Raw genomic sequence first — 26,985 nt, forward strand, 5'->3', positions numbered from 1 at the left:
AGCCATAACTTCTCACAATTCCATGTATTTGGCCTCCATATTTCTCTGCGAGACTACCTTCTTTACCTTTGACCAATTCCTGCTTGCCTTTCAGCACTTAGTTGATGGCTCACCTACTACAGTAGAGATATTCTACTTTTGTTGAGCCCAATTGCAGGAGAAATTATTTCAAATATGGATACCCACTCATTAATCTTTCTGAGTCTTCTTTGCAATGAAGCATGGCATCTGAATTTTTTTTTTCTTACAGTATTAACGTCACTTAGGCTCTGCCCTACAGATAGTCTTCCTTGACCATTTTTTCCACCCACTCTTCTCCCCAACCTGGTCAAGAGCCCCATTTGGGACTCCTGTGGTTCCCTGGAGCAGAGAAAGCAAGGCAGTAAGTATCACAGAGCACCATAACTAATTTTTTTGGGAAAATTATCAAATACCTTTTAATTTATGGAATTCAGAACTGACTTTTATTATTAAAGTCTTAAGAAGCATTCAAAATAATTTTCCCATGAACATGCCAGTGAGTTTTAGCAACAGAAGATCATGACAACTTTATAAACTACCAAGAAAAGTACACTGCACAGTGAAACAATTTCTGATGTTCTTGAAAATACTTTTTCACTTTACAAGAGATACAATATGTGTTTCTGTTTGGATTTTACTCTCCATTTTGAGATGCTTAAGAAAAGCCACAAAATGTCTCCTACACTAAGAACAAACATCTTTAGTACGAGTTTGTGATCATGGCCTCTGAAATTTCAAAAGTTGCCACAATATTTTTCCAGTCCTGTAAACTCAAAGATATAACTCCTTGTTTCCTGCAATGGGAACTGGAATCATTCCCCTCACCCACATGGTTAATATTAATGGGCTCCAATATTGGCAGCCTGTCATGGTCAAGCCTTATTCTTGCAAAACCATCCCTTATAATGAAAGAAACATAAAATATATTCTCCACAGTACGAGAGAAAGAGTTTGGGTCAATCACAAACTCAAAATAGGACACGGGAGTATCAGGATACTTCTGAAAGTACGTTTGCAACAATCCCAAGATTCTTTCTACTTCTTTTTCTGTCGCTTCTTGATTACTACTCAGGTCCAGCTTCCTCAGCTTTGTAGGCATATCCCTGTTTTCTTCCATTCTGTGAACTCTTTTCCGGTGCTCAAGTCGGGGCTTCCGCGCGGAAGGCTCTGATTTGAATGAACCGAATATAAAGTGGAATGTTTCAGCTTGCAGCATCCACGACGTTGCTTCCTTTTGTACTGTCTCCCAAAAAGAGCGAACTATATTATCATCACAGTCACTCAGCGCATCACGTCCATCATCTTCCATCCAGTTTAGACCCACAAATATAAGCAGAAAATCACAAAATGCCACCTGATTAAAAACGCTCATGTCAGAGTTTAGCTGCTTTGCTTTTTCTTTACCCAAATCAGAAGCCAAAACAAGAAACTGAGCGTCGAGGGCCGCTTCTCTCGTTCGACTCACTGCATCAAACAGGACATTGGCTTCTTCGAGAGCCTCGGTTAAGGACTCGCTCGTCGTGTTCACTATGTCATCACGGTTCTGCTGGACGTTATAGATGAGCTGCCGGTACTGCTTGCGGATACTCCGGCATTTCTCCTCATCAACCAGCTCCAGCAGGCTTGGGTCGATGTCGGCCTCCCCACAGCTGAGGTCGTCAGAGCAGGCATCAGCCCCCGCCTCCGCTTCCACCTTCATCGGCTCCTCCGCCGCCTGCTTCCCAGAGTACGCACCACCGGTAATGGTCACCACCGGCTCCTCGCCCTTCTCTACGTCTCCCCTCAGGCAATCTTTTTCCTCAGCCATGTCGGCGACCGGTAGCGCTCAGGTAACGGCCTTCGCAGTGTTTCGGCCAACGGCGGAAACAAGGGGTCAGCCGGAGCGGAGAAGGACGCCTGACCATGCGCACTAGCGGAGTCCCGCCGGCCCCGCGCCCGGCTCGCCCCGCCTCCCAGCGGTCCCGCCCCGCGGAGCCCAGACCCCTCAGTGTTCGCAAACAAGCCCCCGGCCGGCGCAGAAGGCGCGCGAGAATGGGTCCCACCCCCACCCTAGAGTAACACCGCTCGGTTCAAGTGACAGCTACTATTTTGTTGTTTACTGGCAGTGTCCTCTAGCTTTCAAAGAAACGCTTGGACAATCTTATGACAAAATTATGGGGGACTAAACGTCCCGTGCTTTAAAACATTTGCTGTCACATGTTGCGGCAGCGCTTTTTCGCTCTGTGATTAAAAGACTTTTTAGGGGGGGAAACTAAATCTGGCTAAATTATAAACTCACAAAGCCAAAGATCGTGGCCTGCGGTATCTCCATTACAGATAGGCTGAACTCTCAGGGTCCATTTGCAAGGTGGTTGCTGGGAACTCCGTCTTCATTATACTAATGTAAATTGTGTTAATTACCTAGGCGGGCCCTCAAAACCTTCAAAAGCCAAATCCTCTCTAACCTACCCCAGTGGGGGGCGGGGTCACCGGGTAAACCAGGGTCCGGACTGGCGCATGCGCGAAGGTGCACTACCCTACCCCACTCCCACCCCCGCCCCCCGTCCCCCAGAGTTACGCAAAGCGATCTCTGGTGCTGCGCCACCCAAGGGTACAAGAATAAAGTGGACAGGGTCTCCATCAAAGAGCTGTTCGGAGGCTTGCCAAAAGTAAGGGTCACAGACTCCGAGTGGGTGGTAAATCTGAACCCTAAAAGGTGAGAAATCTGTGAAGATTTTAGACACAATCTGTTATAAGGATATGAATGTGAATGCTGTAAGTCGGGTGACTAATATATGTTGGAAAAATACACCCCCCAGTTCACTAGGAAATCACATACAGTTGGAGAAAGGGCTTAGCTCATCACTCACAAGAGGGGAAGGAGAGAGGAAAAGAGGGAGAGAGACCACCACATTGCATCTGAAGCTCTGGTTTCAAGGCACCAGGAAGTATATTGGCCCTACCTTCCTTCCTATGCACCTACACTGGTTCTTTATTTTTATTTATTTATTCATTTTTTTTGTGGTACGCGGGCCTCTCACTGTTGCGGCCTCTCCCGTTGTGGAGCACAGGCTCCGGACGCGCAGGCTCAGCGGCCATGGCTCACGGGCCCAGCCGCTCCGCGGCATGTGGGATCTTCCCGGACCGCGGCACGAACCCGTGTCCCCTGCATCGGCAGGCGGACTCACAACCACTGCGCCACCAGGGAAGCCCCTACACTGGTTCATTTTTCTTTGACATTAGCATAAAGTTTCTTGCAAATACATGAACAGCCAAGCCTCATGTTAAGTTACTTCAAAATAGTTACATTACTCTTCGTTCACCATTATTCTTTTTAAGTAGGGGTAAAATTCAGAAAGAAACATGCATTTTTCAAAAACAGCATGCAGTACTGTTACTTGTGCATATTCATTACCCTGCCCTATTAGACTGTTAGCTTCCCTAAAGCAAGAATTTGGTTATAAATCTTCCAAGCAAAGCTATTTTCACATGGAGGCATTTGAGTATGCACACTTGAAAGTGTAAGCATAGATGAAAACCTTTGTTCCAGTACCTATTGCCAACTTATTTGGAGCAAAAGATTTCACAGATTAATGGAAGAAATAGATCTTACACACTGACAATAAGTTGGGACTTCCCTGGTCGTGCAGTGGTTAAGAATCTGCCTGCCAATGCAGGGGACACGGGTTCGAGCCCTAGTCCGGGAAGATCCCACATGCCGCGGAGCAATTAAGCCCATGCGCCACAACTACTGAGCCTGTGCTCTAGAGCCCGCGAGCCACAACTACTGAGCCCACGTGCCTAGAGCCTGTGCTCTACAAGAGAAGCCACTGCAACAAGAAGCCTGTGCACCGCAACAAAGAGTAGCCTCCGCTCACCACAACTAGAGAAAGCCCGCGCGCAGCAACAAAGACCCAACACAGCTAAAAATAAATTAATTAATTAATTAAAAAAGTAAAGACTGCTTTTCAGAAAGTCAGCTTATCTCTTCTCTGAAATGAAGAAAAAGCAAGAGAAAAACAAAGCTGGGGACCAGGATCATCAAAGGGCCATATTTTACCCCCAAGTCTGGCCAATTACAAACTAATACTTACCCGTCTTAAATCTTTGATGAAAACACATAGTTCCAAGTTCCAAGTCCAAAACAGTTTGCTTTTATAGTTAACCATATTCTTGGGAGCTTCTGATATCCATTTCAAATTCAGTAAAAGTGATTTATAAAAGAACTCCGAAAGATAAGCCAACCTTCCCACCCTAAGGTGCCTATTTTCTCCTGGCTCAGAGGATGGAAAACAGACTGACACCAATTTGCTCCATACAGAGCCTTTCTTCAAACAATTTTTGAATGCCTTGGAAAAATAAATTAATTTTCCCAACCTACTTATAAAGTATTACTGATGTATCACTTATAGGGATGTCACAGGAGATAACAGCCCACACAACTTGCTCAGAGCAACAGCACACATCAAGACCAGCATCATATTACTAAGTTGTGATTTTCAGTGCTGAATTTATTCTCTGCTAGATTCCTGCTCATAAGAACCTTGGTAACATGTAACTTAGGTCATCCTTAGAAAGTCATACTTGCATTATACTCTGCCTTTTAAAATCTGCCTCTAGAGTGCAAAGTTTAGATGTGGCTACAAAATAAAAATCTCAAACCTAATGATTTTCCCTGATCATTTGAAGAATGGGATTTCTACACCTGTGAATCCTTAAGTTACTAAACGGTGATTTTCCAACCCGAGGTCCAATTACTAGTAATAATTATATAAATGCAGCTTAAAAAGAATGCACAGCAATACATAATTTGTTATACCAGTAAACTTCTCTGTGACTCTTAACAGAAGGCAAAAAGTGCGAGTACTTCAAAGAAATCACTGAAGTCTACCTTCTTCTTGCAGTAAGACTAGTTCAGGTCCCTTAACACACAACTTGGCCTCCAAAATAATTTAGCTTCCCTCTTCCCCCTTTTTCTCTTTCAGGAGTTGCTGCTAAAGGCTCCATAGGGTCTCCATTTCCTTTCTTCTTTTCTTCAGTTTTTTTCTCCAGTATTATTATTCAGTCCCTTTGCTAGGAGTTCAGATTCATTCATTCCAAGCATTCTTAAGCTCTTTCCCACAACCCCTAGTGTTCAACACAAACATGGTGGTACGGATGAATGTTACAGGTTATGGGTCTCTCTATGGTCAAATTTTAAAAGTCACATAGGACCCACTATCTTTTCCAGTGGGGTTTTACTGCCTGATTAATCTACAACGAACAGATATTTAAGAGACTTCTGAGCCAAAGCCAAGAACCAGTCAGGTTTGAGTCCCGCACTCTAAAAGATATGCTTATCCTGCTGTTAGCTACCTCCTGACACTTTTCTGTTCCTCCTTTCACAGCAGTTTTTCTCCCCTCATCCTGCCAGGGTATTGATTTAATACTGAGCTGTGAAGAGATGTGATGAAGGCCTAGCTTGATTTGCTGGAGTAGCTGGATGTTAGGTATATGTTCTCTTTCATCTGAATTTCCTTTAAGGTTATGTTTGTGTGTGTATATTTTTGCTTTGTTTGGCTTTTCAGTATTAAAGGTAAACTTTCCAATGATCAAGGCAGATATCTGTGTTTTTTAAACGAGTTTCTGAAAAGACCATGGACAGTGGAAGGAGGCAAACCTGGGTTCCAATCATGACCTATTAGCTATTAGCACTACTTTAGGTTGCTTAACCTGTCAGCCTCCAGTCTCCTCATTTGTAAGATGAGAATACTAGTACTCACATCATAAAGTTACTGTAAGTATTGAATGAATGAGAATTACGTGATAGATCTGACAATAGTTTCAACTATTGAACAGGTACTTAAATCTTCAGTTATCCCAAAGATAGCAAGTGATTAATAAACATTAAGACACTAAATAGGAAAAAAAAAAAGTGTATACAAACCAATAGCTTCACTCCTGGGATGTTGTTTTAGGAACAGAAAAATATTTTAAAGGCTAAATATCCATAAAGAAGACAGAGAAGTATATCTCACTATAATAATACCAGTGAAAAGAAATTTGTCATACAAAATTTAAAAACCTACTAGGGCTTCAACTAATGGAACTGTGTATAGCACTTTGAAGGGTAAACCACTCTACTAGAAATTCTGAATCAGGGCCATGAAGAGTCTGAGATTATATGCAAAATTCCTTTCTTTTTTTTTGGAAAATTTATTAAAATTAATCAGTGTGGGTTTATTTAAATTCTAATGTCAGTTAAATGGCATAGAATTTTTTTTTTTTTTGGCTGTGCCACGTGGCATGTGGGATCTTAATTCCTTGACCAGGGATCGAACCTGTGCCCGCTGCAATGCAAGCCCAGAGTCCTAACCACTGGACTGCCGGGGAATTCCAGCACAATTCTTTATGTATATTTTTCTCATAAATAGCTCCTTGGACTTCAGCAGATTCTTTGTAAACACCTGGTATCTAAAAGAGGCTTTGAATAACTGTTCTATTCAAATAAGAAGGCTTTGCTGTTAGTTGAAGTAAAAGATAAAATGACAGTCAAGCCCCACAAAATAGTTTGGACCTGCCACTGAAATACTTTAGAGTATATAAAACCTCCGCCCTTGCTCTGTGGTTGAAAGTCATATATTTAACTGACACTTCAGAAAACCAAGTGCTGGCTGATTTGCCAAGCCTGAAGAAGTAACATAAACAAGGGTGTGAGATGAGAATAGAGAACCCTTCCCCTTGTAAGAGCCATTACCAACTCTCCTGGGACACCTCAGAAGTCAGCAATGATCAGGAGCATCATTCTGATAGACTAAGGGTAGGAAAGCACTGGGTATTCGGCTTCTAAAGGAGGCAGCCTTGAAAAAGCTCAGCTCTGGAGCTCTGGGTTAAAGTCAAAAGTAGTGCTTTCTTCGGAGTTTGAGTTTCCTCTTTTGTAAATGTCTTCTATCCGACGTCTTCTCTGTCATACAGAGCGGCCACGACTCTTTGTAAAAAATCATATACAAACATCTGTTGACAAAGGTATTTTAAAATATATACATTGCCCTACAGACTTGAGTTAGAGATAACAAAGACAGAGCCTAGCTCAACATCGAGAACACAGGGGCTCAGTAAACAGTAGCTAAATAGACATAATGTGACTTTCTTCTCAACTGACCTGACACAGCTACATAAACTGAAGATGGACAATGCCGCTATCATACAGCTCTTTTAAAAGTCTGAACTGCTTTATATGCTGCCTAGAACCTCTCCTGAACTATTATACTTAGGGCTTAATCGCTAACGGAGACAGTCCACTTTCACCAAATCAGACACCTTGTAGCTAAATCCCTCACTGAAGTCAGTCCTCTGGCCCTACCATCAACCATTCATTCCACAGGTATTTACTGAGTGCATACTAGGTGTTAAAATACCACATGGAAGATACAAAGATAAACCATTTTCATCCTAAAGGAGGATGTTAGCTACCTCCTGACACTTTTCTAAAGGAGGGTATAATTTAGCAGGCACAGAGGAATGCAGTTCCACTCAGCAAGCATGCTATGCACAAACGCCAATTTGCCAGAGCTATGCTAGGAATACCAAGATTTGCATGGGCTCAGCCATGAATCATGAGCACACAATCACACCAGGGAGATCAGGCACGCATCCCAATAGCGATAACACAGAGCCAAGTGCCAGAAGTGTGAGAACACCAGAGTGAACTTTACAGACAGGCCTGCGCTCCATCCTGGCTCTGCTGCTTTATTAGCTGTGTCACCGGGGCATACTCCTTAAGTTCTGAGGGCCTCCATTTGCTCATCTGTAAAACTGGATCACACCACCTCCTTCACAGGACTACTCCTGGGAGGATTTCAGTCAACTAGGTACCACAGCATTTAGGGGCTATCACACAACAGACGTTCAATAAATGGTAGCTGCTATCATTGACAGACATTCATTTAAATTTCTGATGAGCTCTAAGGCAGATCTAGAATCCCAGGCACAAGGAATAAGTCTAACTCTTCACTTCTGATATTGGCAGGACTCCTCCTTTCCCAGGGACAGGGATTTGCGGGAGTGCTGCGGGAGCGGAGGAGGGAGAAACAGGCAAATCTGGCCTTGTACTCTGACACAGGTAGGCAGTTGGAAAAGTGGGTCTGAGCAGGAAGAGAAGTCGAGAAAGAAAATGAAGAACAGAACAAAGGAGGGAAATTTTAGGGACCACAGCTCCAACAGTATTCCCACGAGCTTCCAGTAGAGATAAACGGGGGCAGAGCACGAGATCACCAGAAAAGCAGGTTGGGGCCAGACCCTGGAGGACACAGAAAACCAAGTTAAGAAATATATACTCATTCTGGATGCAGATCTGGGGGCAGCAAAGAAGCAATCAGGAAGATGGTTCTGCAGCAGATGGACTGCAAGGACAGGGAGATCAAAAGTGGGCAGCCAGTTAGAGACCGTTTAGGTAGGAGGCAACAGTACCTGAAGTAGCCTGGGCAAAAAGTTAATAGAAGAAGTAGGCACCTGTGTGGGAAACCGTCAGGCCCTGGTAAATGAACAGACAGGAAAGGTGAGAGGAAATCCAAAGCCTGGACCAGAAGAGTGACACCACTGTACAAGGACTGACAGACAGCAAAGAGGCTTGTGCTGTCACCTGGTTAAAGTGGGAGAAGGCACTGGGTCTCACCATGCATTCACAGCTAGTAAAAATTTTACTATATGATCAGCACCAAACAAATTCATTGTACTAACAATCCATGCCTCTTGTAAACACTGTTAGTCCTTACTCTTACCTTCTTAAATAAACCAGAGTCAAAGCAGTCCTTCAATTCTCCTTAGGCCTCAAACTTAACTAGGCCAAAAAGCACATACACTACTAATCTCCCCGGAAGGGATTATCTGAGAAGAGAATCAAGTTTTCTGCCCATTTTGGTAGAGTATTAAGAAAGAAAGGGAATGGTCAGAGTTATTAAATTACCACTCATTTCCCGATGTCTATTCAGTTAGGAGTCTGGTTTCTGGTAACTTTTAGAAGTTAGGCTTGAAAGGAGACCTGCCTGTTTCAGTGCCTACCCCAGGCCCAGAACGTGGGGGGCTCCCAGCCTGACCACACCACCATCACCTCTGAGCTCCTCCCACACTGGCTCCATTAATTCCCTTGGACGTTAATCATGCACCACTTTGTGTCCGTCTTGGAAGAAATTAAGTCCCATGTTGCAAGTTTTAGTCTTAATCTCCCAAGATTATTATCTCAAACTACTGAAGGCTTAACTATGTCTGGCACTTTGTATTCCAATAAGCACTCTTTCACTCACTTTGCTTTACCTCTCAATACCACCGACAGGCATTCATTTTATATGAGTGGTTTCAAAACTCTGGAATCCTGGAGACACTGATTTACATATAAGAAAGAGTCCCTGTAGGAAAATTTGCAAGCTTGCTCTTAAGAACTAAAATGTTTATGAAAGCCGTATGTCTTTGTGCAACAGGAACTATATTCATAGTTCTTAGAATTTAGTAGCTAGCTAGTGCTAATTTCACACGTGGACACACAAGCCCTGACCACAGATAGCACAGTTCCCCATTTTTCTATTCAGGTAGGAAGTGTTACTTGCCTGTTGAGTTACTATTTGCCATCTTCTAACTAACACTTTTTAGGTATTAAATAGTAATCTTTTGTTTGGTTTTCCTCGATTCTAATTATTTAGCAACTAATCGTGACCAAACTACCTTATACATTAAAGTAAGTCTCAAACGTGATATTTATCATAAGAATTACCTGAGGAGGCTTGTTTAAAATAAATTTAAAGGCAGAACCTAGCCCCTTCCAGAGGGTTCAATGAACAAGATCTCGGGTAAAGCCCAAGCATGTGTGTTTAACAAGCACTCCAGGGGACTCTGTGCAGGTGGTCCATAGTCTACAGTTTTTTGAAAGGCACTAAAGCCTTCATCCCGTAGGTAGTCATCTAAATTTATCAGTTCCTTGTAGTAGGGCTGTACTCCCTGGTCTCCCATAGTACACTGTGAAAACAGGGTAGGTTTTGCTGCTGCTGCTATTTATTGAGGAGAAAGGAAGACAAAGGAAGAAACAATATTAAGAGGAGAAAAGAAAAGCACATGTTTTAACGAGCTCCCTCCCTCTCCATTATTTAGGTTGCAACTAAAGCAGGAAATCTTAACCTTTTTTAAGGTGTGGACTTCAGGATTATAACACTAATTCTATAAGCACTCAACTCTCCACTAAATAAATGCCTTTCTCCACTCAAACCCAATGTTCCCTAAAGAATTTCAAGACCTACCATTTAGTTCCAAACGTGGGCAACAATTATCTAGAAATTCACAAACATTTCAAAGCAGTAGCCTTAGGTTGTTGTGTCTTCTTCCATATCTTAGTACTCATTAAAAACCAAAAATATATCAAATGATACAAAGGAGAGTGGTAAGTTTACTTAAAAGAGATGTTCATTTTTTAAAATTTAATTATAACTTGGTGGTAGGCTTTTCATGCATGGCATCGCACCTCACTAAATGTCTGAAATTAACTATGATCATATAGAATTGAGAACATCAGATCTTACCAATAAAGTGGGTGCAAAGCTTATAAAAAAGTGATTTTACTTTTTTTTTTTTTTTTTTGCGGTACGCGGGCCTCTCACTGCCGTGGCCTCTCCCGTGGCGGAGCACAGGCTCCGGACGCGCAGGCCCAGCGGCCATGGCTCACGGGCCCAGCCGCTCCGCGGCACGTGGGATCCCCCCGGACGGGGCACGAACCCGCGTCCCCCGCACCGGCAGGCGGACTCCCAGCCACTGCGCCACCAGGGAAGCCCTGATTTTACTTTTTACTCCCACTGGTGTTAAAACTAGGACCATGTGTAGAATTTATATAAAGATCAAATGCCTATACAGCTTTTTAAGTACAAATTTATGACACAGGCAGAGAAAAGATCAGACAGGAAAGAATATTAACAGGACTTTGTCTCATTTCACTTGCAAACTAAAGGTCTTGAGTAACACAGTGCATTTTATACCAAGCTAAAAGCCTTAATCTCCATTAATTATTTTCCATTAGTTTACTATTTGTCTTTGAAGTCTATCTCCATTTCTTATACCCATTCTTCAAAAAGGTAATAAATAAGATTCTTTTAAAAGAAAAGGTAGTAAATAAAAATACAAATTGTTATAATCTTCCTAAACACACACACATCTAAATACATTGTTACATTTAACTGAGGCCTCAGGCTTACTTCTAAGAAGGCAATGTTCAAGTATAAGATCCAATTCTTAAACATTACATTTATACAGACAAGGAGGACAAAAAAAATCAGCAAAAGTTAAAGCTATATCAAGGTGATGGGATTCTAAGGCTTTCTAACCTGGTCATCCACGTTGCATATCTCCCCCAAATGTGCACCCAACCTCCCAGCATCATCTTGCTTGTATGGCAGGCCATGACCCATCCACCCCTCAGTGGATGGTCCTAAGGGAGGGCTGCCACCACGCTCACCACCACCCAAAGGAAAGATTTCTTTCTCTTCTTTCCCTCTACCCAGTTGTTAACTCTGGGCTAGAAAAGAGATACCTGAAGGGAAATGAACTTACTCTAGGAGCTTGCTGGTTGCTCTCCCCTGAGCCTGGGGTTTCTGGGTTTCCCTCCCCGAGAATTAAAGAGGAAGACGATAGGGACGGACAAAGATAAAGCATTTCTTGACCCACTTTTCTCAGTACTTCTCTAAACGACTCACTTTCAGCAGTTTACATTGCTGCTAAAAAATTTTGTTATTTGGATTTACTGGGAAGGAAAGAAAAAGGACACTTTAAAAAACCTATTTAAAAGAAGAAAATAGGCCGTCTGCCCTTCCACGCTTCCCACTTCTGAAATGTGTGTCTCATCCACGTCGATTAACACGTGAGCTGGCCCCCACGTTTCTTTGTCGTTTTCTAAGGATGTGCTCCGTTTGGAGGTTCGCTCACAATCACCCTGGCCTTGAGACCACGGCCGGATCGATGAGCTCGTTTGCAGTTCAGGCGGCAAAAGAGACGTTAAGGTCCCCCACCTACCTTCAGGGTTGGACCATGGCCGCCTAGCTTTCTCCGTTTCACAAAACACAACGGGTACGTCAGTTTTCAAGGTCAGTTTGCAGAGCGCTCCCTCGAGGCCCCGCCCGTTCTCTGGGGCGCAAAAGCAGAGCGGATCCGGTCAGTCTTTCCGCCCGGGGCCGTGGCGGGAAGTGCGCGGCGGGGGCGGGGCTTCCGCGTCCCAAACTGCACTCGCCCGGGCGACAGCCCAGGCCCCAGCCCCGGCCCTGACCTTGACTAAGGCCGGCCACCAGCTCGGGTCCCGGACCGGCGCACCTACACGCGGGCTGGAAACATGGCCTCGAGGCCAACTAACACCTCCCAACTTAATCTTCCTTTGAACTCTGCATCGTATACACAGAATGCCAAAAAACCAACTTCCAAAGTTTCTCTGAAATTTGAAACCTCGAGGCAAAATTAAGAACACTGCCCACTTGGGGTGCTTTTATTAGAGAACCTTGAAATAATACAGCAACACCCTAAATGACATGCTTGGTGCAAATGGTCCAATTTTACAAACGGGCGAACTCAGGTAAAGAATGAATCAGTGAGAATTAAAAATAGTCTCTAGTTATACTGACATCAGGTCCATTCATGAGACAAAAACCACACCAGCCCCCAAAGTATAGCTGTTTGACAATAACAATAATAATAGCAGCTAACGATTCTGTAGTGCTTTGCATATGTTAATACTTAATCTTCATAATTACCCTGTTGAAGTAGGTCCAATCAGGTCCATTTCACCAATAGGGAAACTGAGGCACAGAAAAGCTTCCCTACCCAAATTCAAGCAGCTAGTCAACAGCAAAGCCAGTATTCAAACCAGGCAGTGCAGTGTAGCCTTTAACCCCTATCCTGTACTGCCTGATACAGTGAGATAAGCGCCGGTTCCTCTTAGTTGTCTCCTTTAACAGCCTAGGGAAAGTCACAGGAGTCTAAGCCTTGGTCTCCCCACTTGAACACACGAAGACACACGTGATTTGCCAATCTCTCACAATTTCTGAGGATTCAGTGGTGTGAAAATTCCTCGAAAGGCATCCTTTAATCGTTATACTCGCTTAATGCTGACAAGGCTCTGTCAATCTATTCATCATATTATCACCTACATTTCAAGACTCGTGCATTAAGAAATGATACAAAAACTATTTTCTCCGATATTCTGCAAACCGTCTCTATAAAGAAGAGCTGGAGACAGGAAACCACCAGCCGACAGGGGGCCGGTCTCACCTACCAACACGCCAAGCTTTCACCGACCCGGGCGAAACAATGAACACCGCCAAGAAGCTCACCCGACTTAAGAGAAGCCTCGGCCCTACTCAGACACGCATTCAAACGTCTCCCCTTCCCCTGCATCCACAAGGCACCCGGCAGGAGGATGCTCTCGGCCCAGAGTGTTCACAGCCCAGGGGCTTGGGGCTTCCTCCGTTTTCAGTAAACCCGAAGCTTACACGAACACGAGTCCTTGGGCACCAGGCGCTCCTTCAGACGTCCCAGCACCTGCCGCTCCGGTGCAATGCGGGACTGAAGCAAACTGAGGAGGAAAGGCTGCGGGTTCCCAGTAGCTCCGAGAAGCCGCGCCCTCCTCTGAATGGGCGGGCAAACCGCCAGAGTCAGAATGACAAAGCAAAAACCCACTCTTCGTGCAGCACTGGCAACTAGGCTGATGCGCTTAGCAAAGTGGGATCTCCTAATTGGGTGACAGCACATCCTCTTCCTGCTCACAGCGCCCCCAAACCAAGAAAGGAGCAAAAACAATTTAAGAAATATTTGGAACCGGAACCAAGAGTGTGGCTTAATTGAACAAAACTGGACTATGCCCTCGGGCAGTGACTCCCGAACTTTGCTACCGATTGTAAGCATGCGAGGATCTTCAAAAACACTGACGCCTGGTTCCCACCCGCAGACATTCTGATGTAATTGGTATTGCTTGCGACCTGGCCATCTGAGGTTGTTAAAACTCCCTGGATGATTCTAGTGAACAGCAGTTTGGGACCTACTGCCCTAAAGTAATGGATTAGTCAGTCTGGTGATTCCCTAAAGGAAGCGATTAGGCTTTAAAAAAAAAAAAACTTCTAGTCCATCCTGACTAATTCTGAAAAGAAGTGACAAACTTTCACCAACACATAACTTCGCTTTATAGTACTTCCTCCTTATCCCACTCAGATTTTGGTTCGTCATGTTGTTGAAGGAAAACTGCGTATATTTAACTCCAGCCATGCCCGGCACCTGCAGCCAGCTACCCGAGTGAACCACACTCCCTCATACTTCCCTGCTCTTACTCATATTCTTACTCAGCACCTTGTGCTAGCAGGTGGCTATGAATATTTGATGAAGAAATAAATAAATGAATGTCTTTCCCACTTCTTTGTCTGGATACTGCCAGACTGAAACACGCTCAGGTTGCTGGTTTCTAAAGGCTCCGTGAAGCCACAATTTGCTCCTTTTGAGTCTCCTCCCAAGTGCAAGGCAGAGGCTTGTTGCAGCCTCTCAGTTTCAGAACGCGCGCACACACACACACACACACACACTCTACACATTGTGGGGGAGGGAAAAAACCCTTTAGCCTCCTAGGTTCTTCTAGCTGGTCTAAGAATTAAATTGGCATGAGACACATTAACAGGAGAAAATCAAATTTAATTACATATGTAGCAGAGCAAGATGAGAATATGAGGTCCAAGGACAAGTTAGGCGACTTAAGCTTGTATACCTTCCCAGAGAAGGAGAAGAGGGTAAGTGTTTGGGACTTCAAAGGGAAGGAAGATGAAGATGAGCAAATGTTTGATAAACAAATGTTTGCTGGGTCATGCGGACACAGTGGGACCCAGAGAGGACTTTGATCAAACAGGCCTTGCTGAGTGCCCCTAGTCTACCACACCTAGTTCATGGTATACTTTAGTTTTCTATGGTGATAGTTGTTCTTCCTGAATAGGCCCTTTAGGCGGTTAAGGGCAGAAGGTAGAAAGTTCTTCCTGAGGTTTTGTTTCTTAAAAATAATCAGCCCCAAATCATCCTCAAACCAAAGAGACACATTTGGGGGTGGAAAGTTTTGTTCCCCTACAAGGTGCTAAACTGACACTCTGTTTGGTGGTTATTTATGTGAGTGCCTAACCTGATTCTGGGGTCCTGAGAAGAGAAGATGGGTCTAGCACATAGGTGTTCAGGAAACAAGATGACTTAGGAAGCAAAGAATGAAAAATGTGAAGGAAAGACAGCTGGGATTAAGGCAGAGAACTTACCATTTACTCCCAGCTGCTGTGCCAAGCTTTGTACTAACCAGTTTACATGCCTTCTTTCATTTAATCTACACAAAACAACCCATGAGCTGGCGTCATAACTCCACATTCTTAAACATCTATAGAAGCTACAGTTTATTGCAAAAGCATGTCTTAGGATACAGAGGGACTTTAAAATCATTTAACTTAATGTGCTAAAAGCAAGTGATAAGGGTTGACTTCTAAGAGCCTTCTGGGACAGACAGGTCCGAGTTACCATAGTTAACATTTTCTAATGGCATTCCAGAAAAGGCTAGATAAGGCATTTTAACTTCAAACTGTTCTTAAGTGAGCAGATTATAGCACAAATCCCAAGAGCAGCTCCATGTAGTTATTTTTTAAGTTAAAAAAAAAATCACCGTTAAAAAAAGCTTCACTTTCCTTTCAAACCATTCTTGCTACAGTTCAGGGCCCAGATGCCTTACCCTTGTCAGGAAATAGAACGTCTTAGTTCTATTTCGTTGCTGGTCAATGGAAGAAGAGCCGCTCGCTGGCACTCATACCCCCCTCCCCCATTTCTCATCATGCAGCATTTGTTCTAGTGGTACATCTTGCATCTCTTGACTGGGTTCATGTTATTCCTCCTGCCTAAAATTATCTTCCCTCCCTAAGGGCCTACTCCCTCAAAGCTCATCTGAAATGTCATCTCCTGTGGGAGGGCTTGCCTGATTTCTACCCTGTGTTTATCGCTCCTTCCCTCTTCTGTGTCCCCAAACACCTAAAAATAATTACAAATCATCTAAAGCCAAGAGAGTTTTGAGAAGGCAAAACCTTGCTTGATTTATCATGCCCTCCCAGAACCTGTTATATATTGTAAGTATACAGAAAATGCTGGAAAAGACCCTCTGTCCCTGAGCTGTCATCTAAGGACACTATTAACAGGTCTATGAAGGTGTTCAATCAAGGGTCCTCTTGCACTAAACTACCATTCCTCAATAAGTCTTTCTCATACATACACACTGAGCTAGAACCACCTTCCTGACACCCAGATCTCTGCGCAATCCTCCAGTAGTTCTCTAGGAACCTCTAAATAAAATCCAAACTCCTCAATTGTACTGACTTGGCAACAGCCACCCTTGTTAAACCTAGATGTCCACATATTCTGTACCCTACTTAACCAGAAAACATTGCTGGAGAAAACACAGAAATTAAAAGTAATTTCACTTTAGGGCTTCCCCGGTGGTGCAGTGGTGAAGAATCTGCCTGCCAATGAAGGGGACACAGGTTCAAGCCCTGGTCCAGGAAGATCCCACATGCTGCAGAGTGACTTAAGCCCGTGCACCACAACTACTGAGCCTGTGCTCTAGAGCCTGCAAGCCACAACTACTGAAGCCTGCGCCCCTAGAGCCTGTGCTCCTCAGCAAGAGAAGCCACCGCAAGGAGAAGCCTATACGCCGCAAAGAAGAGTAGCCCCCGCTCGCCGAAACTAGAGAAAGCCCACGCACAGCAACGAAGACCAAACATAGCCAAAAATATAAATAAATTAAATAAATAAATTAAAAAAAAAAGAAACAGCCAACGCAAGAGGGACACTCTGACTCTCCTTTCTGTCTCACTGAAAATAGGAAATAAGTCACTCATGTGAAATGTGCACTCCTTGCATCTAGAGGTAGAAGGACGCCCTTAACACAAAAGATAGGGAATTTGGGGCCAGGAAGCCTATATAAACAAACTCATTACTTCTTTAATATACTACCCCAAGCCCAAACTCTGTTGATAATCGTCACTAGTTGGGCACCCAAAACCTAAGTTTCTTTGTCCTGTCAATTCCTCACAAATGTATTGTTTCTTTGTTTAAAAAAGTATAAAAGCTGCCTGCTTTGGCCACTTCTTGGGCACCATTTCTATGGGATCGCCATGTGCATGAATTAAAATTTGTTTCTCTTTCTCCTGTTAATGTCTTGTGTCAATTTTATTATTGGTCCAGATATAAGAACTCAAGACAGGTAGACTGGGAAATTTCCCCCTCGCCAACACTCACCACCCAGTTCTACAAGGGTTAAGTCGGAACCCAATTCAGTTGCCCACCAACCTGAGAGGAATTCAGGATGGAAACAGGATGAAGCACTCCGGGCTTTAGATAAACAGGCCCTTAAATAGCCAGATGCGTATCTCAGGAAGAATTTTAATGACCCCAGATTCTTGCATCTTCTCATATTTAGCTAAGCACTTAAACTTGAGATATCTGTTCTTTGTGATTAGCAGTAATCTTTTACCAAGATGTATGCTTGACAGTGTGTATTTCCTAGCCAAAAAAAAAAAAAAAATCATATATAAACGGGTCTCTCCCCTACTTCTTTGGAGCAACTCCTCAGAGATAACTGAGTGCTGTCTCTGGGCTATAGTCCTCAATAAGACCCTGAATAAAACTTAAACTCACAACTTCTATGTTGTGTGTTTTTCTTTAAGTCGACAACACCTACACCTTGCCATTGGCTCATGACCTGCTTTCTACTTTAAGAAAAGAGAATCAACCAGACAGAACTCCCACCTATTTCCCTTTTTTTTTTTTTTTTTTTGGCTGTGCCATACGGCATGCAGGATCTTAGTTCCCCCACCAGGGACAAACCTGTGCCCCCTGTATTGGGATCAAGGAGTCTTAATCACTGGACTGTCCAGGAAAGTCCCAAAGTCCCACCAACTTCCATCTCAACCACCAAGCTGCCATATTCCCCGCCTTCGCTCTTGATTTAATGAAGGCCAGCCTCTCCACTTGTGTGCGCATTTTCATCCTTTCTTGACTTCTCAACCTTCGATAACTTCACTCCTCCCATTAGCCTCCCTCTCTGGCATCATCAGTTTCTTGTTCTCTACCTGATCATTCCCATCATCATACAAGCACACTGTAATGTTCCCATTTTTTAAAGTCTCCCAAGATCCCATATGCCCAATTCCAGTAGTTACCACCCAACATCATTTCTCCCCTCACAGGGCGAAAAAAAAATTTTTTTGGAAAGGATTCTTTGTACCCTGAGAATAAAGTAGGGTAGGGAGGTCAGGAAAGATCTAAGTATATGGTACTCGAGCAGAGACCAGAGTGAGATGAAGGAGCAAGACTTAAGAGGGGGAAATCTTTCTAAGCAGAGGAAACAGGAAACAGCTCCCTAAGCTGGGAGCCTGCTCGATTTGTCCACAGATGTGCAAGGGAACCAATGTGTCTACAGCTCAGTGAGTGAGGAAGAAAGTGGTAGGTAGTGAGGTCAGAGGAGTAGCCAGGGGTCAGATCCCAAAGGCCATAGTCAGAAATTTGGATTTCATTCTTAATGTGATAAGAAGCCAAAGTGTCACAAGAGAGGAGAGGGAAATGATCTAGTTTGTATCCTTAAAGGATTGCTCTGCTGTGTGGAGGAGAGACTAAGGTAGGGACTCAGCGTGGAGGAACACAGACCAGTCAAGAAGTTACCGTGGTGGTCCAAGCTGAGATGATGGTTTGGATTAGTGAGTTGAGAACATATATCTGAAGATAAACCTAATTAGTTTTACAGATGGATGGAACGAGGGGTGTAAAAGAAAGAAAAGAATCAATGACTCCAGGGTTTTGGCCTTGGCAACTGGGTAGATGGGAGCACTCCCTGATGAAAGGGGGGATACTCAGGGAGGAGGAGAAAAGATGGGAATGGGAGCGATGGAAAGCAATAGTTTGGGACAAATGCATAGTATGGTTTGAGAAACCTACTGTTATCCAAATGGAGATTTTGAGTAGGTAGCTGGTATGCAAATCTGGAATTCAGGGGAGAAGTCAGGGCTAGAAATAAAAATTGTTAGTCAAACAATAAACAATAAAAATTGTTAGTCAAATATAAAAGGTATTTAATGACATGGATATTGCATTGTAGATAATGTTGGGGTTTTCCAGAGAAACTGAGAGAGAGAGAGAGAGAGAGAGAGAGATTTTTTTTCTTTCTTTCTTTCTTTCTTTTTTTTTTTCTGGCTGCGCAGCATGCAGAACTTCCCCAACCAGGGATAGAACCCATGCCGTCCCTGCATTGGAAGCACGGAGTCTTAGCCGCTGGACCACCAGGGAAGTTTGAAAGATTTATTTTGAGAGAATGACTCACAGCATTTGGTGGCTGGCAAGTCTGAAACCTACGGAACAGGTCAGCAAGCTGGAAATTCCAGCAGTCTTAATGTGGCAGTCTCGAGTCTGAAGGCAGTCTGGAGGCACAATTCTTCCCTCTGCAGGAGACCTCAATCTCTTCTCTTAAGGCCTTCAACTGATTGCAGGAAGCTCACGCACATTATGGAGAGTAATCTGCTTTACTCAAAAGTCTATTGATTTCAGTGTTAATCACATTAAAAAATACCTTCACAGCTACATGTAGACTGGTGTCTGACCAAACAACTGGGTACCATAAAATCAGCCATCACATCATGCGACTAGATGAAATTACCTAGTAAGTTAATGCATTTAGAGAAATGAAGACAGTCCAGGACTGAGCCCTGGCAAAGTGCAACGGAGAAGGGTCCAGCAAAGGAGGCTGAGAAGGGAGGTAGGAGGAAAACCAAGAGAATGTGCTAAATCAAAAGCCAAGGAAGACGTGCTCCGAAAAGGAGGAAGATCAATTATATCAGGTGCTGCTGAGAAAACCTGCAAGATAAGGACTGAATCATGGAAGTTATTGCCGACTTTACTGAAAATGACTGGGGGAAAGAAAGCCTAAGTAGAGGCGGTTCAACAAGAAACAGAGGGCTTCCCTGGTGGCGCAGCGGTTGAGAGTCCGCCTGCCGATGCAGGGGACACGGGTTTGTGCCCCGGTCCGGGAAGACCCCACATGCCGCGGAGCGGCTGGGCCCGTGAGCCATGGCCGCTGAGCCTGCGCATCCAGAGCCTGTGCTCCGCAATGGGAAAGGCCACAACAGTGAGAGACCCGCGTACCGGTAAAAAAAAAAACAACAACAAGAAACAGAAAAAAAGGACAAGGAGGTAGTAAGTATAGCCAACTCTTCCAAAGAGTTTTGCTATAAAAGCAGAAAACAATGGGATTTTGTCTAAGAAGGAAGTTATTATAGCATGTTTCAATACTGAAGAAATAATCTAGTAGAGGAAATTTGGTGATTTCCAAAGAGGAAAGGAGCAAGATGAGATCTGTAAATTACAGAGGCAAAGTACTTTGACTATATACATCTATTATGCAGCAGACTTAAGTCAAATCTAGGTTCCATCACTGATTAGACAGTCAAATTACTAAGCCTCTCAGCTTTCTCATCCTCTTTCTACAAGGTCCTCTGTGGTCCTTCTACCTCTTTATCTCACCCAAACCTTCCCTCCGTCTCTATGCCCCAGCCATTAGCCTTTTTTCAATCCCTTTAATTAATCTAACCACAGGCTTTGCTAACTCCCAATCACTCAACACATCTTAGTTCAAACATGTCTCAGTCACATAAGCCAAATCCCCCTATGAAATGCTCTTGTGTTACCATGTATTCTTTCTGATTAGTACTTACCACAATTGCAGTTATATTTTTAAGTATGGTTATTTGATCAATGTCAGCCTCCCCCTCTAGAACAGCTTAGTTCAATAGAACTTTCCATGATGATGCAAATATTCTATATTAGCATTGTCCAACCCAATAGCCTCTAACCACATGTAGTTATTGAGCAAATAAAACATAACTAGAGCATATGGGGATGTAGCTCAGTGGTAGAGTGCATGCTTTGCATGTATGAGGTCCTGGGTTCAATCCCCAGCATCTCCATCTGATTTCTCCTTGTTTAATCCTTGGAAAATATGGCTAGTGCAAGTGCTGATCTGAGTTTTAAACTTTATTTATATTTAATTAATTTAAATGTAAATAGCTACATGTGGGCAGGGATCAGGATTATTTATGTTCACCACAGTGTTCCCAGCACTTAATATAGTGCCCACACTTAGTAATTGCTCAAAAAATGTTTGTCGAAAGATTCGATCTGTACAGTGGGGATATTACTAGTTAACTTGTAGATTTCATATTTTTCTAAGAGGAAAGGAAAAAGAGTCTTTACATAGTAACTGTCAAAGATTCTCAGTCCTCTTATAAAGGTGAATCTGACCTTCAAGAATTTGATCAATCCCAGAGGGTGGCTGAGAACATATTGGGTATCTGAATAAAATAACACCTGTAATATGCCTAGGAGTGTGCCTAGAACATGTGGTGGTCCATCAACTTCACAGAGGGCAAGCAAATAATGGTGTAGGGAAATTGGGGAAGCAGGTGATATTTGAACCACACCTGGAGGAATAATAAAGGTGGTAGTAATGGGAGTGGGAGTAATACCTAAGAATTTTTCAGTGCTTACCACATGCCAGGCATAAACTTGGGTCTTTACATGGCTAATTTAATCCTCACAATAATCCAATGAGTAAAATACCATTATTTCCCCCATTTTACAGATATCTGAAAAAAACCTGAGATATAAAGAGGAAAATTATCTTCCCATGGTCACCTAGCTAATAACTGGCAGAACCGAGACTGATGCCCAGCCCTTGGCTATTACCACGATGCTGTTCAACTCTTTTTTCTTTTCTTTTCTTTTTTTTTTTTTCCGGTATGTGGACCTCTCACTGTTGTGGCCTCTCCCGTTGCGGAGCACAGGCTCCGGACGCGCAGGCTCAGTGGCCATGGCTCACGGGCCCAGCCGCTCCGCGGCATGTGGGATCTTCCCGGACCGGGGCACGAACCCGTGTCCCCTGCATCGGCAGGCAGACTCTCAACCGCTGCACCACCAGGGAAGCCCCTGTTCAACTCTTAAACAGAATTTTTCTAAGCAGAGGGAGCAATAGGTACAAAGACACAGTAGTAGGAAAGAAATGGTGTGTTTTTGCATGACATGCAGAAACATAAGGGGAGATGAAACTATAAATATATGCTGGATTCAGTTTGGGGTTCCCAAGGCAGCTAAGTGTATGGCTCTTTCCCCTACATTCTCAGTTAATTTTTAAAATCATCCAAGTATTACACCCATATTATAAAATTAGAAACAGAAATTCCAGGAAGTTAAGAATTTTGCCAAAGTTCACAAAGCAGGTGTGTTGGAGATGGGATATAAATCTAGGTGTGCCTATCTCCAAATCTATTGTTTGTCTTACTACTCAATAATGTATAGTGAGGTAAGGGCTAAAAAAAAAGGCAAAAGGAACATGCTCTAGGGCCAAAAAAAAAAAAAAAAGATTAATTTTCTGACAAGAGCCAGGTCAGAATTCATCCATGAAGCATCTACCTGAAATCCTGCTTGGGGCACCAAGATCTCTGTGAAGCCGCCTCTGATCAAACAGAATTAGTTACTCCTTTATTTCTTATGTCAAGCTACAGAAAAGCTGTCTGTTTACATGTCTGCCACTCTCAGAACTGTCACTTAGTGAGCACCTCTGTGCCAGGAGCTTTACATGTTCTCATTAATCCTCTTACTCACCCTTTGGGATACATATTATCATCTCCATTTGCAGATGAGTAAACCAAGGATAAGAGAGTGGCCAAAGTTCTGAGAGCTAGTCCAGGACTTATGTCCTCATGCTCTTTCCTCTCCACCACAGTCATTTTCACTCTGGGGGCTGGTTTTTGCACCCCCCGTACTTGGCACAGTGCCTTCCCCATAGTAGGCAGGCACTCACTCAAGGTTTGAATTCAACTGGCAGGATAGCAGGCTTTCGAATGTTCATGAAGTAAAGAGAAGAGAGTCTAAGGTGTCCTGGTAAACCAGCTTTGGGTGGCAGTTGCGGGGAGAAGCCCTCACTTGTAGCATCTGCCAGCTTCCGTGGTATAAATACCCCCACTTTGGCTGATTTCAAGCTACAAACCTGCCTGCAATATTCCCGAACGTTTAACCATGGCTCTCTTGTGCTGGTAAGAGCCAGCTCCAGCACACCATCTAAAAGCTCAAGGTCATCAGGTACAAACTACTTTCCCTCCTACATGTCTTCTGCATGGCAGCTCTCTACACTTAGACTTCACTGCAACCCCAAAAGGATAAGGATTCTTCTACCTCTGCTAAAGCTTACCTTTATCAGAGCCCATGACCTATTCTAATTCCAAGTACTCTTAGGGACTCCACATCCCTTAAACATCCTCTTCTTAACTTGCATCCCTGACCATTCAATATTTAAGCCTTCTGTCTTCAAATGTGCCCAGGTCTCCTCTTTTGTGAATATTTCAGCTGATCTCACAGCCTCATCTAGCTTTCTGCTGACAAGCAGTATGGCCCAATAGTTACAGGAGCCTCCTCTGACATCACATAACCTGGCGTTTCTGCTGACAGGTGGCATGCCCTTAGGCAAGTTCCATTACCTTTCTGTGCCTCAGTTTGCTTATCTGTAAATGGCCATAAAAAATAGCACCTGCATTTTATGTGGCAGTTGTGGAAATTAAATGAGTAAGTAGACGTAAAGGGCTCAGAATGTGGTAGGTATTCAATATTTCAGTTGTTATTATCACCATTACGTCCTTAGGCATGGTACAAATCTAGGAAGACCTCAGTGTGGTTAAGAGTTTGGATTTTCTCCTTTGACAATTTAGTTATTCACAGTAACTGTTAAAAATGTGTTACACTAGGGGCTTCCCTGGTGGCGCAGTGGTTGGGAGTCTGCCTGCCGATGCGGGGGACGCAGGTTCGTGCCGGGGGGCTCCCGCGTGCCGTGGAGCGGCTGGGCCCGTGGGCCGTGGCCGCTGGGCCTGCGCGTCCAGAGCCTGTGCTCCACGGCAGGAGAGGCCACGGCAGTGAGAGGCCCGCGTACCACAAAAAAAAAAAAGTGTTACACTAGACTCCGTTTAAAACTTAATTCAAGGGGGTAACCTATTCATCTTTCTTTTAATTAGCAGTCTATTGTTAAGCATGCCGTTTTTCACAGTCATCCCCTCTCATTGCTCACAGCTTGTTCTTTCTCTGGTAGAAGAAAAATGTAATTTTCTCAAACAACTTGCTAAAAGAAATGCAAAGACATGAGGAACTTAAAAAAAAGTTCCTCATGTCTTTAATCCATTTTGTATCACATGTACCTACATGCATAATGTACAAACACTAGTGCAGAAACATCCCCCTCCTGCATTCCATTTGTTTTAGGTCTCTCAGCGTCCCATTTCAACTCTAGAGGAAAGAAAACCTTTTTAATCTAGAAAACCAACTGGCCAGCAGAACCTCAGGAGGTACAGGCTTTACTGCAGTCAAGCCTCAGACGTCTCGTCTTATAAAACTGGAGATCAGCCGCCCTCACCGCGAGCCAAGGGGTTGTGTGAGTATTAATAGTCTTAAACAGCTTTTAGATCTTACAGATGAAAGGAGTGCCATATACTTTATTATCATTATTAACCTCCAAATTCTTAAACCCTATTAGGTAGTTGACATTGAGAGGAACATCCCCCTCTAATTCTCCAAGAGCCCAAATTCCAGAATCCCAAGAGAGTTTATGACTACAAATCGTTGGTGGAGGGCTATGTTCACCCATAAAGTAGCCTTGAATATTCCTGATTGGCAACTAATACTCCAGAGCTGATTTGAACTAAGAGTGACCTATGTCTCATTTATAACTTGTATTATTAAGACCAACTTTCCCACTCTAAAGACAGATGAGAACGTTGTGGTTCTCCACCAGAATATTTCTGAATTCATTTATCTACAGATTTACAACGCTCACTTAATCTTTCAATAATCTCAGGAACTCTTTTGAGACCTTGTTGCAATAAAGGAGGCTGGACTACCTCCTACTCATCTTGATAGGGTTCAATGTTACCCATTAAGTGAGTTTACTAGGCCTCTAGTTCAATGTTCAGTCATTGGCCTTTTTTTTTTTTAAACATCTTTATTGGAGTATAATTGCTTTACAATGGTGTGTTAGTTTCTGCTTTATAACAAAGTGAATCAGCTATACATATACATATATCCCCATAGCTCCTCCCTCTTGCGTCTCCCTCCCACCCTCCCTATCCCACCTCTCTAGGTGGTCACAAAGCACCGAGCTGATCTCCCTGTGCTATGCGGCTGCTTCCCACTAGCTATCTATTTTACATTTGGTAGTGTATATATGTCCATGCCACTCTTTCACTTCGTCCCAGCTTACCCTTCCCCCTCCTCGTGTCCTCAAGTCCATTCTCTACGTCTGTGTCTTTATTTCTGTCCTGCCCCTAGGTTCTTCAGAACCATTTTTTTTTCAGAGTCTATATATATGTGTTAGCATATGGTATTTGTCTTTCTGACTTACCTCACTCTGTAAAGTCATTGGCCTTTCTAAGAAAACAAAGTATTTTCCAGCTTACTACCATCATGTGATGACCTTAGTATGGTGCCTCTATTCTTATAATTGAAGTAGAAGAAAAATGTATGGAAATTATTGTACTAATCCCTTCAGACAAACCAACCTCAGCTGTTCCACAGGTGAGCAAAACCAAGATGTTACTAGAATCACGAACTGGATTCTTGACTTTCAGCTTCCTAAAATAATTTCATTTCCCCATCTTCTTATATGGCTAAGTGACTAAATTCTGGCCAATAGGATGTAAGCAAAGTGTCATGTGCAACATTCAGAAAATGATCTTAAATGGAAAGGACATGCTGTCCTTCAACTCTTCTTCCAACTGATGGCTGGACTTTGGGCACTCATCTTGGGACATAAGATGGAAGACAAATGCTGAGGACTGTGGAACATGAAAATAGGAGGACTCAAAATTGGTTCCAACACTGTAGAGTACCATAAATGCCCTGGACACACTACCCCTATCTAAACTTCTTTTAGGTGAGAGAGAAATAAGCTTACATTTAGTTTAAGCCACTGTTATTTTAGGTTTGCTGTCACATGTGGCAAAACCTAATCCTAACTGAAACATTTACATTACACTATAGGAAACACTTACATTTACACTATAGGACTTTTTAAAATAAATAAATAAATAAAGCAAAGGAAGAAAAAGGGTTATTCAAAATTTCACCATCTGGACGCAATCAAGATCTAACTCTTGGCTCAGTCTGCAGACTTTCCCTGAGTGCTTCCATTTTTTCCCACAGCTGCAAACCTCACCTATAGATTAAACCTTTCCAAATCTGTATCTCCCACTCATCCAGACCTATATACCTACTAGCCTATATATCCACATTGGACAATCACAACATGTCCAAAACCAAATTCATCATCTTCCCTGGTCCAAACCCTGTCTCCTTTCTCAATGACTGATACTACCATCCTCCCTCTTTACGGCACAAACTGAAGCAGCTTGCCTGACTTCTCCCTCTGCTTCAGCCAACGCTGGATTGTGATCATCTGTCTATTAAAACCTCCCCCTAAGGAAGAACCAGATCTTATTCACCTGTGTTTCCTCAGTACCTACTGCATGGCAAGATAGAGGCACAATATTTGAGTGATTATTCATATTTTGTGCCTTTCTTTCCAGTCTTTTCCTACACTTTTTCAAGCAAGATATGACTATTCTATAAAAACTATTTTAAACTCTTTGTTTTTTCATTAAACATTATAGTACTGAGAGATTCCCCATGCTATTAAATATTCTATGTGAATTTTTTTTTTTTTTTTTTTTGCGGTACGCGGGCTTCTCACCATCGTGGCCTCTACCGTTGCGGAGCACAGGCTCCGGACGCGCAGGCCCAGCGGCCATGGCTCACGGGCCCAGCCGCTCTGCAGCATGTGGGATCCTCCCGGGCCGAGGCATGAACCCGTGTCCCCTGCATCGGCAGGCGGACTCTCAACCACTG

General features: G+C 43.4%; 3 protein-coding genes and 1 non-coding gene across 7 annotated transcripts in view; 1 reads left to right on the forward strand and 3 right to left on the reverse strand.

Annotated features, from left to right (window-relative positions):
• The window catches only part of LOC132529778 (thioredoxin reductase 1, cytoplasmic), a 90,514-nt gene that overhangs the window by 59,173 nt on the left and 4,356 nt on the right, over nt 1-26,985 (reverse strand). The window contains exon 1 of one of the 4 annotated variants that reach the window (XM_060166737.1): nt 13,491-13,643. The exons of 1 other annotated variant lie outside the window; for it this stretch is intronic. The gene's annotated coding sequence lies outside the window, so the exon portion shown is untranslated. 2 more of the 4 variants (XM_060166738.1, XM_060166739.1) reach the window with 2 other exon arrangements.
• On the reverse strand, nt 510-2,493 carry EID3 (EP300 interacting inhibitor of differentiation 3). Its single transcript, XM_060164958.1, has one exon. The coding sequence runs from the start codon at nt 1,826-1,828 to the stop codon at nt 722-724; it is 1,107 nt and encodes a 368-aa protein (XP_060020941.1). The 5' UTR covers nt 1,829-2,493; the 3' UTR covers nt 510-721.
• TRNAA-UGC (transfer RNA alanine (anticodon UGC)) lies at nt 20,940-21,011 on the forward strand. Its single transcript has one exon. It is a non-coding gene; the product is annotated as a tRNA-Ala (tRNA).
• LOC132529296 (thioredoxin reductase 1, cytoplasmic-like) overlaps nt 21,184-26,985 on the reverse strand; it is a 51,921-nt gene continuing 46,119 nt past the window's right edge. The window contains exon 4 of the mRNA XM_060165624.1: nt 21,184-21,269. Within this exon, the coding sequence (XP_060021607.1) occupies nt 21,184-21,269 (86 nt within the window). The remainder of the gene's footprint in view (nt 21,270-26,985) is intronic.

Source organism: Lagenorhynchus albirostris, chromosome 11 (assembly GCF_949774975.1).
Source record: "Lagenorhynchus albirostris chromosome 11, mLagAlb1.1, whole genome shotgun sequence".
Taxonomy (NCBI): Eukaryota; Metazoa; Chordata; class Mammalia; order Artiodactyla; family Delphinidae; genus Lagenorhynchus; species Lagenorhynchus albirostris.